The 14,999-nt window shown below is 39.1% G+C and overlaps 1 protein-coding gene across 3 annotated transcripts in view; it reads right to left on the bottom strand.

Annotated features, from left to right (window-relative positions):
* The window catches only part of ATP8B4 (ATPase phospholipid transporting 8B4 (putative)), a 232,935-nt gene that overhangs the window by 118,726 nt on the left and 99,210 nt on the right, over positions 1-14,999 (bottom strand). For all 3 annotated transcript variants that reach the window (XM_039237152.1, XM_039237150.1, XM_039237151.1), the window contains exon 7: positions 3,067-3,139. In XM_039237152.1, coding sequence (XP_039093083.1) covers positions 3,067-3,139 — 73 coding nt within the window. The remainder of the gene's footprint in view (positions 1-3,066; positions 3,140-14,999) is intronic.

The raw sequence follows: 14,999 nt of genomic DNA, 5'->3' as shown, positions 1-14,999 counted from the left end.
AAGTCCTGGCTCTCCTATTGGCAAGCTATTTGATGGCACTGCTTTCTCATCTGTAAAATGGAAACAATAGGACACAACCTGCCTTCCTTGAGTTAATGTAGAGATTAAATGAGTTAATCCTCAGAGAGCAGGAGTATATGCATAGTTCTAAATTCCTACAGCAGTTGACCCATACAAATGTTGAGCCTTAAAAAAAAGTTTTGTAGATGCCACATAGCTAGACAGACCTAGACAAATTCTGAACAAAGTGAGCTAATCAAGAGACACTGCAGAGTTTTGGCATCTGAAGAACTCCTTTCTTCACGTATCCACAGATTAAACCAAGAGAGCTGTAATTGTAGGAATCAGACTGAGATCAACAGAGATAAACACGTCATCTGTGTTATTAATAAAGCTCCCAGAAACCAGGCTACAGGTCTGTGGGCCAAATGGACTTGCTAATACTTGACCCCTATTAGACTCCTCTAGCTGTAGATAAGGAAGTTCTAAACTACCCGGACTCTCCAACCACCCCACCATAAGGATTTGCTTTTGCAAAACTGTTGGAATGGAAGAGCGGGGCTGAGGTACTGTGCACACAGGCAGAGAGCTCAAAGAGAAGGAGAAGGAAGGAGGCTGTAGGTCATGTGCACCACTCCCTGTCCCCAAACTCAGCAATCATAGAAGTCACTCCTGGCAGAAGGAAGTGGGCAAGATAGTACAAGAAACTCACAATATTATTCTGGGGCTGTCCCTCCAAGTGAAAATTAAGGAATGGGATGAAGGGAAGAGTGGAGAATAAGCATTCCCATCCCATCTTGTGCCATCCAATTAGGCAGCCACACATCACATGTAGCTACTTAAATATAAATTTTTTTTAAAAAAATCAAAATTAATTAAAATTAAATAAAATTTTAAATTAATTTCCTTACATGCACTAGCCACATTTTAAGTGATCAGTATCCACATGGGGCTGTTGGCTGTCACACTGGACAGCACAAATATACAACATTTCCTTCACTGCAGAAAGTTTTTTTTAAGTTATTTATTTTGAGAGAGAGAAAATGAGAGAGAGAGAGAACGAGAATGGGGGAGGTGGGGGAGGAGAGAGAAAGGGGGAATCCCAAGCAGGCTGTCAGCACAGAGCCCGCTGTGGGGCTCAAACCCACAAACTGTGAAATCATGACCTGAGCTGAATGAAATCAAGAGTCAGATGCTTAACCAACTGAGCCACGCAGGCACTTTTCACTGAAGAAAGTTCTACTGGACAGTGCTGGGACACATGGATCGCTGACTTCATGGAAATTTGTCTAAATGTGTGATTTATTTTAAACCAATGCAAACGAAACACCTGTTGAACCTGTCTTCTTCCACCTGATACGTACACTTTCACTTGCCTTCCGTGCATCATTCCACAGGCAGTTTTGCAAAAGCAAGCAAGCACATGTACTGTAACATAGAAAATAGGACTAAATGAAGAATGAAGACCAAGGGAAATACAAATTAGAATATCCAGGCCAGAGGGCAAGTTGGAGCACAGATCAGCTACTCATGAGGTCCTACAGAGTTAGGAGATTTGGGAACTATGTTTGATTCCTGCCTTTCTGGGACTCGCCCCAAAGAATGTGATAAATGAGCACATGATAGTATACAGTATTAGTGACCAAGTGATTTCAGTCTAATATTTACCCTTGTTAGAGCACATACAGGGGGCTCTTTAAGTACACTGTTTTTAAGAATACCTGAAATGGGAATATGCCTAGCATTGCCACTGAAATATTCAATTCCAAATAAAATAATAGTCTCTGAAAGTGAATGTTTTGGAGTCTCAACTGAGTTATTCTTATTTTTTTAATGTTCATTTCTTTTTTAGCAAGAGAGAGAGAGGGAGGGAGGGAAAGAAGGAGGTAGGGGGAGGGTTAGAGAGCAAGGGGGACAGAGGATTCTGACGCCTCTGCACTGACAGCAGACAGCCCCATGCAGGGCTCAAACTCAGGAAAGGTGAGAGCATGACCTGAGCCAAAGTCTGGTGCTCAACGGACTCATGCTCAACCAGGCACCCCACAAGTGAGTTATTCTTGTAAAGAGATCTTGGGGTCACTCCTTTCTCCTATGGGAAAATGCCTCAAATTTAATGAAGAACACAACTTGACATAAAACTACAGTGAACACAAAAATTTTCCTAACTACTCCAATACGCATTTGACATAAAGACTACAATAACTTGAACTTTTAGTCTCTGATCTGGTTAGCTCTTATTGCCCTTCATTTAATATGAACCACGGTTCATCACATATATTTTACTCATTGAACTGATCCCTTGAATTTTATCAAGGAAATTATAAGATAGGACACTTGAGAATATAGTACATTTGATATGCAAAGCAAAACTTCATTAATAGCATTTTATTAATTCAGATCAACAGACATTTTCTGATTGTGATTATTCAGGAAGAAGCATACTTTTTTTTGTCCTCTGGTTATCTTACCTTCAACTATATTGCAAAATAACAGTAATTACCCTATTATTAAGGGATAGTATTCAAAATACATGAGAAAAAACTTTTTAAAGTACTCAATTAATTTAAAAACTCTTATTTATATGAAATGATAGCTTGGTTTAAAATATTTTGTATCTATTGATTTAAAAGATCACAAAAGAAGGTGCCTGGGTGGCTCATTTGGGTAAGTGTCTGACTCCTGATTTTGGCTCAAGTCATGATCTCACGGTTCCTAGGATCAATCCCTGTGTCAGGCTCTGTGCTAGGTATAAAGCCCGCTCAAGATTCTCTCTCTCTCCCTCTCCCCTTCTCCTTTTCTCTCTCTCTCTCTCTCTCTCTCAAAACAAAAAAGAAAAAAGATCACAAAGGAAATAGACAAAGAGATATCACTCAGGCTATTCAAAGTAATTAATTAATATGTCTTTTACAAAATTTTATAATTGTGACTTCTTAGTATTACATTCTGGTATTCCCTTCTTAATTATTATGAATTAGCACAGATTTACCAAAGTTTCAAATGTAAATACTTCAGTACATATGCTATTTTAATGTGAGATAAATCCTTTAAACAGTACTAAATACTCACAGCAACAAATTGATTATTTTCTAATTTAACGATGTCTCCCACTTTGACATTCATCCACTTTTCATTCTGTAGTCTAAGAACAAAAACAAAATTAATTTTTTAATTAAGAGAATCAAGGGACTGTATTCACAATGAAACATCATATTAACAGAAGACTGCTCTACAATGCTAAATTCAAAGGCTCTTACATAACTAAGTCTTTTACCAGAGTGATGTGAGACCTAAAGCCCAGAGAGGTCAAGTGATTTGCTCAAGGATACCCAGTGAGTTAGGGGTATCCCTAGGACTTAAGTCAAGATGCCTAACTCTTGGCTGTGTGCTCCATGGCGCCACCACCTCATGGTGCCAGCTTTGTATACCCACTATTAATTCTTGCTTACATTTCATTGGCCAGAACATTGGCCGGTTGGGCTGGGGGCCGGGCTGAAGAGAGCACAGCAAGAAATTTAGTCACTGACATTCTTTTCAGACTCTACATTAATAAATATAGAAATAAAACATCACTGCAGTTGTCTTAGAATTCTGTTTAACTGGAGGCAAAGGCAAGTGGTCCAAGGCAATAGCCACAATGCAAGTACGAGGAAAAGAATACAAATTTTGGAAAGGACCTGAACGGCAATGGGTGATCAAAGCAGCCGTGAAAGACTGAATGAGAAAGAACACTTACTCACATCCACAAGCACTGTGACTGAAGGACAGGCTTGGTGGCACTTCAATGGCTAGGATCAACAGCTCAGAATTGAGAACAACTTGGCCAAGAGGCTACACTGCTTTCTTTTCAGCTTATGTATATAATGGAGCTCCTAGTCCACCCCTCACCAAGATGAAAAGGGCTTATGATAAAAAGCTATTGTGTTTAGTTGGTTCAGCCTGTTGTCACACATTAGAAAGACAGGCCATCTGGAAACAGACCACCTGTGGCAGTATACCACGATGCTCATCACTCCTTCTGAGACATAAACCAGCTTTGTTTTCCAAGTTGAAAGCCTCCCTCACACTTCTTTCTCAGCGATTCCCTTTTAAGAGAGAAGGCTGGGATGAGAAAGGCAGGTTCCCCAACAAGTTAAGGTGGGCAGGTTAATTTCATTGTGCAGTTTTATAAAAAAACAACCTAATTTACTTTATAGGCTGGAAAACAGTTTTAAATATTTATACAACTGTGAAATATGCCTCACACTATCAACCCTGTTGGGTCATTTGGCTTAAACACTCAAAGAATTTTTCTTTAATACAGATCCAAGTACATGTTGTTCTGGAAAGTTTTCAATTGGAGCATTTTCATCTCTAGCCAGAATTGAATCACTTTTCCAATGCCATACTTTTCTGCACTGTATCTACTTCAACAATGGGAGAACACACGAAGCCCTTATAAATCTCATTTTATTTATTTTTACAGGTATGGATTATGCACTAGTTTATTTCTCCTGGATACATCCCCTTTGGAGCATGACTGGCATTTCTCAGGGGACAGTAGCTCAGATAAAAGCTGATGTGAATGGACTGAGAAGGAGATCACGTCTTAATGTATGAAAAATGCACTGCTACTGAATTGCCCTGAAGGGTCTACTGAAAGCACATCTGCTATGAGGGGAAGCTCAGATGATATGAAGTTTCATTTCCAAACTCTTAGTCCTCCTTAGTATCCACTAAAGCTCTAGGAAGAACTGCATCCTAACTCTTCCACCCAAACGGAAAATCAACCAAAGTGAAGAGGGAACAACACATGATCTCTTATACATTTCAATATGCACATTTGATTGGTTAAGTTTGAACAGATAGACAGCAACAGCCACTATTTGGGAGAACAAACCAAAACCTGAGTTTTTAAATTTTTTTTATTTCTAACTTGTTTTTCTCAAGTTCATTATCTTATTTCTTTCTGTAGAACCAAAGCAATTAGAAAGAAATCATTGTAAGTGTGGTGGTATCCATGGGAAGTACTTGAATTAACTGCTACACGTGGAAAAATGCTAGAACAAAATCTCTTTAAAAAAAAAAATTTGCAGGGGCGCCTGGGTGGCTCAGTTGGTTGAGCGTCCGACTTCGGCTCAAGTTATGAACTCACGGTTTGTGAGTTCAACCCCCACATCAGGCTATGTGCTGACAGCTCAAAGCCTAGAGCCTGCTTCGGATTCTGTGTCTCCCTTTCTCTCTGCCCCATTCCTGCTTGCACCTCCCCCTGTCTCTCAAAAATGAACAGGGGCGCCTGGGTGGCTCACTCGGTTAAGCGTCCGACTTCGGCTCAGGTCATGATCTCATGGTTGGTGGGTTCGAGCCCCTTATTGGGCTCTGTGCCGACAGCCAGCTCAGAGCCTGGAGCCTGTTTTGGATTCTGTGTCTCCCTCTCTCTCTGACCCTCTCCTGCACGCTCTCTCTCTCTCTCTCTCTCTCCCTCTCTCTCTCAGAACATTAAAAACATTAAAAAAAAAAGAAATGTTAAAAAAATTTTAAATAAAAATTTAAAAAGAAAAAAATTTGCGGAAACTAGAGTATACAAAGAACCACTGTAAATATGCAGCTTTATCAAAACCATATAAAGAAAGATAAAGCAGAGGAAACTATCTTCCCTGATGGCAGGGAAGATGCCCTCATGCCAGGTGCTCATGCCCATTCCCCTCACACCTACCTGCACCCCTACCCGTACTTTAACCTCTACTTTCTAACTTGCTAAATAGTTTCAAAAGTAGAAAAACACTCAGATTAAGTGTTTACTAAGCTCTTGCTAAGATCTATTAATCTACTAGTGTCATCCGACAGGCAAAGAAAGCAGAAAAAAACTGCACACCATATATGAACCCAGGATCCCTTACTTTATCTCAGTCAAGCCCTCTTTCTTTTTCTCTCTTGACACCTGTGTGCGCAGAACATATGTGTATCAGTCTCTCTGACTTCCTCTTCCCAGAAGTCCCCTTTGTTGTTCCAGATATCTTCCAACACGTGGTCTACCTTGACCACATATCCTTCTCTACTTACCCCAATGGACAGTTCTCCCCTTAAAAGGAGCATTACAAAGATTTTGTTTCCAAAGTGTATGCTTAACAGTATTTGAGACCTTAAAACCTTTCTGGAATGTTTATGTACAAATTCCACAGCACACAGTATCATTTCTGCAGACCATGGGCTCTGGAAAACCTTCACCAGGCAAAACTGCAGGTTGGCACAAAATTTTTCTGAACTTGAAGCAAAATATTGTTGGGAAGGTACATAACTGTGGGAGAAATTTCCTTGAAAGAAAGATTATCCCAACCTAATCACCAACCTGGCAAGAAACAGCAAGCAGTATCCCCTGCTTACTCTATCAATAACCCCAACAACAGACAGACACACAGACCTATCTGTCAGATTTGTGGACAGCACCCTGCCAAGAAAACAGCATAACCCTTACAAAGTGAGCTTATGATAGAAGGTCATCTTATGACTTCAAACAGTTAATAGAAAGTAAATGAAGAATAAGAGGAAGAAGCACAAAATGGATTATTTTAGAAAGGAAAAGTAATACTCTACATATATAATTAGAGTTTTGAGGGAAAAGGTCTAGAATATTAGTAAACAACAGGCTATGTGTGATATCTTGGTTAAACCCCTTATTTGAATGTATATCTGTCAAAAAACCTGGAAGTGTATAATACAATCAAAGCGGGGAGGGGTTTAATATTCTTTTTAATATTATTTCCTATTCTATCTTGGCAGATAATTATTACTACATTTAACTAGGATTGCAGAGAGATGTTTCAATGAGCACTCAGGGTCTTAACTACAATAGGATCCAAACTTACTGAACAAGTATAAACTGATGAAGACCTGCAAATGAATTAAAATCTATATTTTAAATCCAACCATTTTTTTCTTTTCCTACCCACTACCACCAACACTGATGACACATCAAAGACATACCAACAAGACTAGAGGGGCAGACCGGAAGATTTACTTTAAAGCTTATCTTCAAAATATTTCTAAACTTCTTCTAAGATTTTAGCTTGTACAGTGATTGTATTTTGTCATCATTCTGAAACAATGAAAACAGACACTCCCCTGGCTCTCCATGTGCGGTGCAGCTGTTCTCGGGGCTCATGTCTGCAGCAACCCTGCATCACAGCTCTGTGAGGGGGATACAAAATGGCCTCATGGGCTGCGAGAATGATATTTGGCTCCACAGACTTGGCCTTTACCTTTGTCAAAGAAAGCCCTTCTGTTCTCATAAAGGAATTACCAATATATGAATATTCTGAGGGCAAGTTAATTCATTTAATTGTACTGAATCCAGAAATTCAAAGATTTTAAAATAAGCTTTAAGGGAAGCTTATTGCATATCATTACATAATTATCTCACATTTTGAAATGACATAGTCTAAATAATATACCTCTGAATCAGGCTTTTCTAAAATAGATGCAGTCATGATATAGACTTTACCTTAGTAAACTCACAAACCAATGGCTAAATAATAAGCCAAATTCAAAAAAAATTTCATAAAATTTAAATTCCAAAGTCATCAGAAAACATATGAAGTTACACTCCACTGAATGGCAATTAGAATTACTTTGAGGAAGGAAGTTTTTTTAAATATACCCACTAGCTATATACCTATTCTCAGAACATCAGAGAATCTGAGAAAAGGTAATGAGAGATACCAACTGTATTTAGTAACTGTTAATAAATTAGTCTGAATCTGCTTCTTCCTAATGTGACATACAGAGCTGCTAGGCTATGCTGAGCAACTTCTTAAGAAAATGCAATTCCAAGAGTGATATCGCACCTACCTACCCTGCTCCCTATTGTTGAACTATTGGCTCTAGAGGCATGAAGAAATCAAGCATTTGCTTTGAGCAAGATACCAAGCTGATTGCTGAAGTTTAAGGGACATAAGGAGATCTTCAAAGGGTTCCTCAAGGCTCCTGTCATCCTTTCCATACTTTAATACTTCTGATTGCCCATTAGATCCTGAAAAGAGAATTTCCTCAAAGCTACAGAAGATATGTTGGGGTACTACAGAGATAAGATCATAAAGAAGGTCAATATAATTGACCTCCCCTAATTAACCAGTCAATCCACATCCATGAGTTTGGCTCCTTCTTTAATTTCAAGCCCATATCAGACCTATAACATACAAAAACATTCTTCTACCCACACAGACCTTGTTTAGTTCACCACTGTATCCCCAGGACCCAGAATAATGCCTAATTTGCAGCCAGAACTCAATAAATATTTGTTGACTGGGGCACCTGGGTGGCTCAGTCGGTTTAGTGTCCAACTCTTGATTTCAGCTCAGGTCATGATCTCACGGTTGGTAAGACTGAGCCCTGCTTGGGGCTCTGCACTGACAGTAAGGAGCCTGCTTAGGCTCCTCCCTCTGCCTCTCTTTCTGCCCCACCCTGGATCATGCATGCACACACACACACATACACACACACACACACACACGTGTGTACGCACGCGCACCCACATGTGTACAAAATCCAGCCAGGACTGGAACCTGAGTCTATCTAACCACAAAGCTTATGTTCCTAATATATCTATATGTATTATTCCTTATTACTTCATTCAGTGATTACTACATCTTGCTTATTTAGAAAGAGGATGGACCCTAAAGGGCTGAAGGGATTTCATCAAGAGCAATATTACGTACCACCATGTTTAAAAACAGCTGATCCCAAAACAGCTTACAGTCATGGTCCCCTGACACAAATTTTCAGTGGACAGCAGCAGCGTTTGTTTTTTTTTTCCAATTCCACTGCTGTCAGAGCCACAGGAGAGTAAGACATAAAGCTTGGCCCTAATCCTCTAACAGACTAGTGAACAGGATCTCATTACATTGAGAAGGAGCATAATATTTATATCTTTGGAATCTATTTTGAAAAATGCAGATGTTTCCCTCCTTTTCCTCCCTTCTTATTCACACAGTGCTTATGCTGAGGCAGAGTCACACAGGGAGGTCTGAGATCAGCTGCTGAAGAGGCTTGCATACCAATTTGCCCAAGGGGAAGTGTGGGAGGAAGGAGAGATGATAAAAGACATAGTTCTTCAGCATGGATAATTTAATGATTTGCTGAGAAAAAGTAATCAATTTTATAGATGTCCTGCCTAATTTATATAAATCCTTGCAGATTCCATTGTGCATTATATGGATGGAGAAACACATATACAATTTAGCCCACTATTCTCAAAAGAGAATAATCAATTCACTAAGTTTCACCTGAACAATAAACCTACTGAGAGTTGTGCAAAAAATGTATTCTCTTTGATCATTTCCCTAAACTGAAACCCTTCTGAAACAGCCCCTAAGCTCCTGTCTTCTGTAAATTCTTAGTAGGATTCTAATAACAGATGCCTAAGAGATGATGAGACCACAAGAAAGTCAAAAGAAAACTATTTCAAAGGAAGATTATTACAATCTTCTCTCACATATGAATGCTGAAGGAAATGCCTCAGATTGGCCATAGAGAAAACAGAGCTGGTTGTGTCTAGTCTGATTTCTGGGCACCAGCTTCAGAAAGAGATCTGTGTACAAGAAGTTTATAGGCAAGTTCTCTTGGTATTGATACCTGTGGGAGAGTGAAGGAAACAGTTGGGCAGAGAGGAGTTGGGCTATTGATACAATCACAACAAAGGCTCAGCCAACTTCATGGGGAGCTCCAGAGCTGGAATGGGCCCTTCAGAGCTGGATCAAGGGGGCCAGACCATTATAGCTTGGCATTGCTCACTTACTGGATGCAGTGTGACTTCAGCAAGAAGGGCTGACCTTGAGCAAAACAGTTTTCCTCAGCCAATGGCAATTCCCAGAGGGGCCTGATAATTGAGAGTTTTGTGTAGGCAGCACTCCTGGTAGCTGGGGAAATGTGCTCTGCAGTCTGGAAGGGGGCTATGGGTGGCACAGCAGAGCATCCTCTACAAACTGAGAGCCCACTTCCCAATTTTGCTATTGACATGCTCTTAAAATTAGATTAGTTTTCCATTTTAAATGATTTCACCTTTCTCTAGTTCCAATTTCAGTTCTGTAAAGTCAATAGGAGCAGCTGCCATGAGTCTCTGTGCTCCCCACTCCATTTTATAACTTTTGGGGAAAAATCTGTAAAACTTTAGGTTGCCCAATTCACTGCAATGATTAGTAAATGAAATTGAAAGATAAATTTTTAGTAATTCACCATAAAAAAATTCTGTGCTGATAACTACCCACTACCCACATATCTCAGAATGTCTATGGGGAAAAAAAATCTCTGTTCCTAATATACTCCTCATATGAAGAACACATTTTGATGAAAAAAAAAAAAACTAGCTATCACCTTAGTCTGAGTAGATCAACCATTCTCTTCATTTAAATTGCCACACCTTATTTTGAGAAATCAGAGAATAAGCTCTGACTCGGCTCAGTAGTGAATTACAGCAACTCTTTCTGAAAAACCCCAAAAGAAGATAGTTCTCACTGGAGGAGAATGAAGCCTGATATCTTGGTTCCAGGATTAAAAGCCTTTATTATGCTTTCCATTACTATTTTTTTTAATGCTAATGTTTATTTATTTATTTAGAGAGTGAGAACATGCACATGAGCAGGGGAGGGGCAGAGAGAGGGGAGAGAGAGAATCCCTAGCAGGCTTTGTACTGTCAGCACAGAGCCCGATGTGGAGCTCAGTCTCACAAACCATGAGATCATGACCTCAGCTGAGATCAAGAGTCAGAACTTAACTGACTGAGCCACAGTCACATTGCTGTTCTTTTTCATTTAATTTTATTTATTTTAGAGAGAGGGTGTGTACACGGGAGAGAGAGAGAGAGAGGGAGGGAGAGAGGGAGGGAGGGAGGGAGGGAATCCCAAGCAGGCTCCACACTGACAGCATGGAGCCTGACACAGGGCTCTAACTCATTAATATGAGATCATGACCTGAGCTGAAACCAAGAGTTGGACACTCAACCAACTAAGCCACTCAGGTGGCCCCATCACTGCCATGCTTAATCAATTTTCCTATATGGGGCAATGTTAAGAGAGAACCAAATGTCTATTAAGCCAGAAAAGAAATATTAGCTGGTTAACATGCCAAGTAATAACACATGCCATACCACTAAATATAAGGCAGTGGTGTCTCTTGTGTGACTTGATTTGCTCCAGTCAGAGAACCTAGTATTTCTGGAAATAGTAATCCTGATTTTGTGGCACAAAGGACTACTATGGACATTAGTGGAAGATCATGAGTTTATTTACTTATTAGATTTATAGTCATAGTAAGTCCTACACACTTTTTAAAAAAGTTTTTAAATGTTACTTTAAAGTAGTTTGTACTGTTTATCATTTTGAGTTTCTTAGCAATAGGATAGGATGTAGGTAGAATTCTCAATTAGATCACCATCAGTAGCACGTGAAGTACCATCTCCCTTCATTAATGAATTCAAGACTGCCCATATGTGCAAAATGAATACTGTGAGCCAGGGGCTGAGTGTCAGAGCTACAAGTGGAATTAGATACAAACTATGGTTATCAAGGAACCAAGACACTAGTGGGAAATATAAATCTGCCTCTTAAAGAACACCAGTTAAATCATCTTTCCCTTCTGATACCTGGAGCATGTGGATATTGTTTTAGCAGCAATGAAGAATACCTGTACTCCAGGAGAATGATCTCAGTATTCGACTGTTTGCCATACAGCTGTCATCAAAAGCCCAGCAAGAAAACGGATAGACCAGAGAAATTGTCTAATAAAGTATATATCAACTTTCATTCCTCAAGATATTCCCATCTTTGTCCCCTTATACAATGAGCTCATCAGAAAACTATATGCCTGGACTGTATTACTCTGGTCCCTCTAGACTTGACTTTTCATGGCTTAACATCATGCCAACAGATTTCAGTCAGGATTTGCTCATGGTCATGAGTAAAATATCTCTACTTTTTGAGGATTCAACCATTATGTCATTCATATTCCTCTCAGGACCAGGATAAATCTCATTGCTCACAATTATTAGAATACTTCTTTTCATTGGGTCATCAGTTTTGTATCCTAGACCATTACAAAGAGAGACAAAGTTCAAAGTAATGTTTCAAATTCATGAATGACAAATCCTAATGGATTATTTAAACAAAAAAACAAAAACTTGCGCACTTTATAGTAAAGACTCTATCCTTTGAAGATGACATTCTTAAAAGGAAGAATCCTGACCTCCTATTTATGAAAGGAACAATGTAACATAGTAGAAAGTCTGTGTCATTAGAATCAGAAGACATGGACTTGGGTCCAAGTTCACCATGCATCAGCCATGTAACTTGGGCAAGAAGTTGACCAAAATTCAAATTCCCCACTATGACCTACATAAATTGGTTTAGCTAACCCTCAGAATGCCTCTCTTTCCTAAGACTAAGGTCTTTTAAATGGGATAAACTCACCTGACATTTCAACATCTGTCTATCAAGACATCTATGAATGTCATGTAAGATAAACTTATGAAACCATTTTGTAATTTATAAAATAATATATAAAGTACTGTGACTACCTTTTATTATTATAAAGTACCTCATTATAAGGATGGTACATTCTGATTTTTACTTCAAGTCTTCAAATGAGCGACCTATATTCAGTACCTCCACTTTCTAACTGTCCTTGCATCTCCAATTAGGATTCTGTCTCCATCCCTCCAACTGCAGCCTCTCTTCATACTGCTAAATCCAAGGATCAGTTCTCAGTCTTTACTTTACTCAGCATACTTAGCTACACTTTATTTTCTTTAAATCCAGAGCACCACATTCTCTTGATTGTGCTCTTACTTCCTCAGACACTCTTGCTCAAATCTTTACCCAGCCTTCTCGACCTTTATTCCATTTTCAATCCTTAAAGCATCCCAGAACTTCTCTCTTTACTATCTACTATCTGGACTCTTACCCTAAGTGGCCACATGACTTTCAGATAGATCTTCAGGCCTCTCCCCTAAGTTTCAACTGCCCATTCTGTATCTAGGCAGAATGGCTAATATCTCAGTAGAATTCTAGTCTCTCAGTCCGGTCAAAACAAAAACAAAAAAACAAACAAAAAGAACCACTACCACAATAGCACGCTCCTTCCCAGTCTCCCCCATCCTGGAACCTCAGCCAAGAACCATGGACTTGCGATTTCTCTCTTCACACAACACCCATTACGGCAGCACTCTTACTGGCTCTACCCTCAAAATGCATTTCAACCTGGGTATTAGATGACATTAAGGGAGTATCATAGCTAAATATATTTTAAACCCTTATCTGTTCAAGAAAAATACTAAAGTATTTACTGGTAATATGATGTGACATAACAGGATTTGCTTTTAAAATACCCCAGAAAATAATGGATACAAAAGTTAGAATGGATACAAAAGTAGCAGAAAGTTGGTGACTGCAGTCGATCAATACATAAATAAGAATTCATTATACTGTTCTACTTTCATGTGTTTGAAAATCTATAATAAGATTTATTTCTATTTTTTATAACCTGCGTTGCTCCCACCATGTCTGTGGAATCATCTCACCTGGACAACAGTAAGAAACTCCTAATTTGTTATTCTAATTCTGCCCTTGCCCCTTTCTGCAGTCCACTGTCCACACGGCATCCAGGAAATCTTTTTGTCATTCCATCCTATTCTCCTGCCTAGAACCCTCCAACATGTTCTCATTACATTGAGTATAAAAGTAGAATTCTCCACAATGACCTCCAAGAATTGGTTCTTGCCAACCCCTAAGAGCTTACCTTTATCACAAAACTTAAGCCACAGTATATATCCTACTATCAAGTTCATTTCACTTTGGGGATTTTATACTTGTTGTTCCTTTTATCCAAGATTTTGACATGGCTAGCTCACTCTCAAATCTCATCTACCCAAGATGCCTTCTCTGGCCACCTTATTTGAAATCACTTCCTCATTTTTAATCTCTCTTCTATGATACTTTTTATTTTCTTTGTTGTACTTGTAACACCCGAAATCATACTATTTGCTTATATTTTATCATTTGTCTTCTCCACTTACAGTAGGCCGCTTAGGGCAGGGATTTTTCTGTCCTGCTCATTTTTGTATCCCCAATATGTAGGACAGTGCTGGCTCTCTATATATTTATTGAATGAATATTTGAATGGACTAGCTTTTTACATGGTCATTCGTGCTGCATGCTTAGCATATGTAGCTCTCTGGGGGTGAAGTGAGTAATAGTTCCAATTATGTAGCCAATAGTTCCACATGGCTACACCTGCTGGGGAGGCTCTAAGAAAGTAGCCCTAGCAGAGGTATCTGCAAGATATGGAAAGAGGGTAAGGAAAGGATGAATCATTTCAGGCAAATGTTAACAGCTTAGAGAATAATAGCATTCTTAATTTTCCTCAAAGTGTAAACTTTTGACTTGTATTTCAGATGGCTATACAGGAAGATGCACATCCCACAGGAATGCCAACTTCTTTCATGTCTTTGAGTTTCCAACTTCTTTATCATTATCTATGTCATGAATGAATGTTGCTGTTTGAAAGAGTAAATGGCTTCTGCTGACTTCAACAAGTAGAGAGTACCTACTATATATCAGGCAGTGGGACAAGCACTAGGGCTAATTACAGTGTAGTTCCTGGTCCAAAGAGGCCCACAGCCAATGGGAAGTCTAAAGTGGACTAAGTATTAAAATTCTGGGTTAACTCTCACTTGTGGGAAGACAAAAAGAATACTCATTGCCATTGCCTGCCTGCCTGACATAGATTTGCAGATTTAGAAAAGCAAATAGTTCTGTGTGATTATTGGCAATGGTAGAAAGGCAAACTGGGAAAAAAAAAGAAAAGCATGGTTGCAATAGGTGCTTTGATGGTAAGAAATGGGTAGGGGAGTTACTAAGGAGTTTTCAATAAGAATAGTTTTTAAAAAAAAATCAATACAGTGAAAACGAGAGAAAGCTTATGGTAGAAATTGAAGACAGAAAAAAATGGAAGAACATTCCATGCTCCTAGATAAA

Source organism: Hyaena hyaena, unplaced genomic scaffold, assembly GCF_003009895.1.
Source record: "Hyaena hyaena isolate Hyena2069 unplaced genomic scaffold, ASM300989v1 scaffold_120, whole genome shotgun sequence".
Lineage (NCBI taxonomy): Eukaryota > Metazoa > Chordata > Mammalia > Carnivora > Hyaenidae > Hyaena > Hyaena hyaena.
This window is presented reverse-complemented; position numbering and strand designations above follow the sequence as displayed.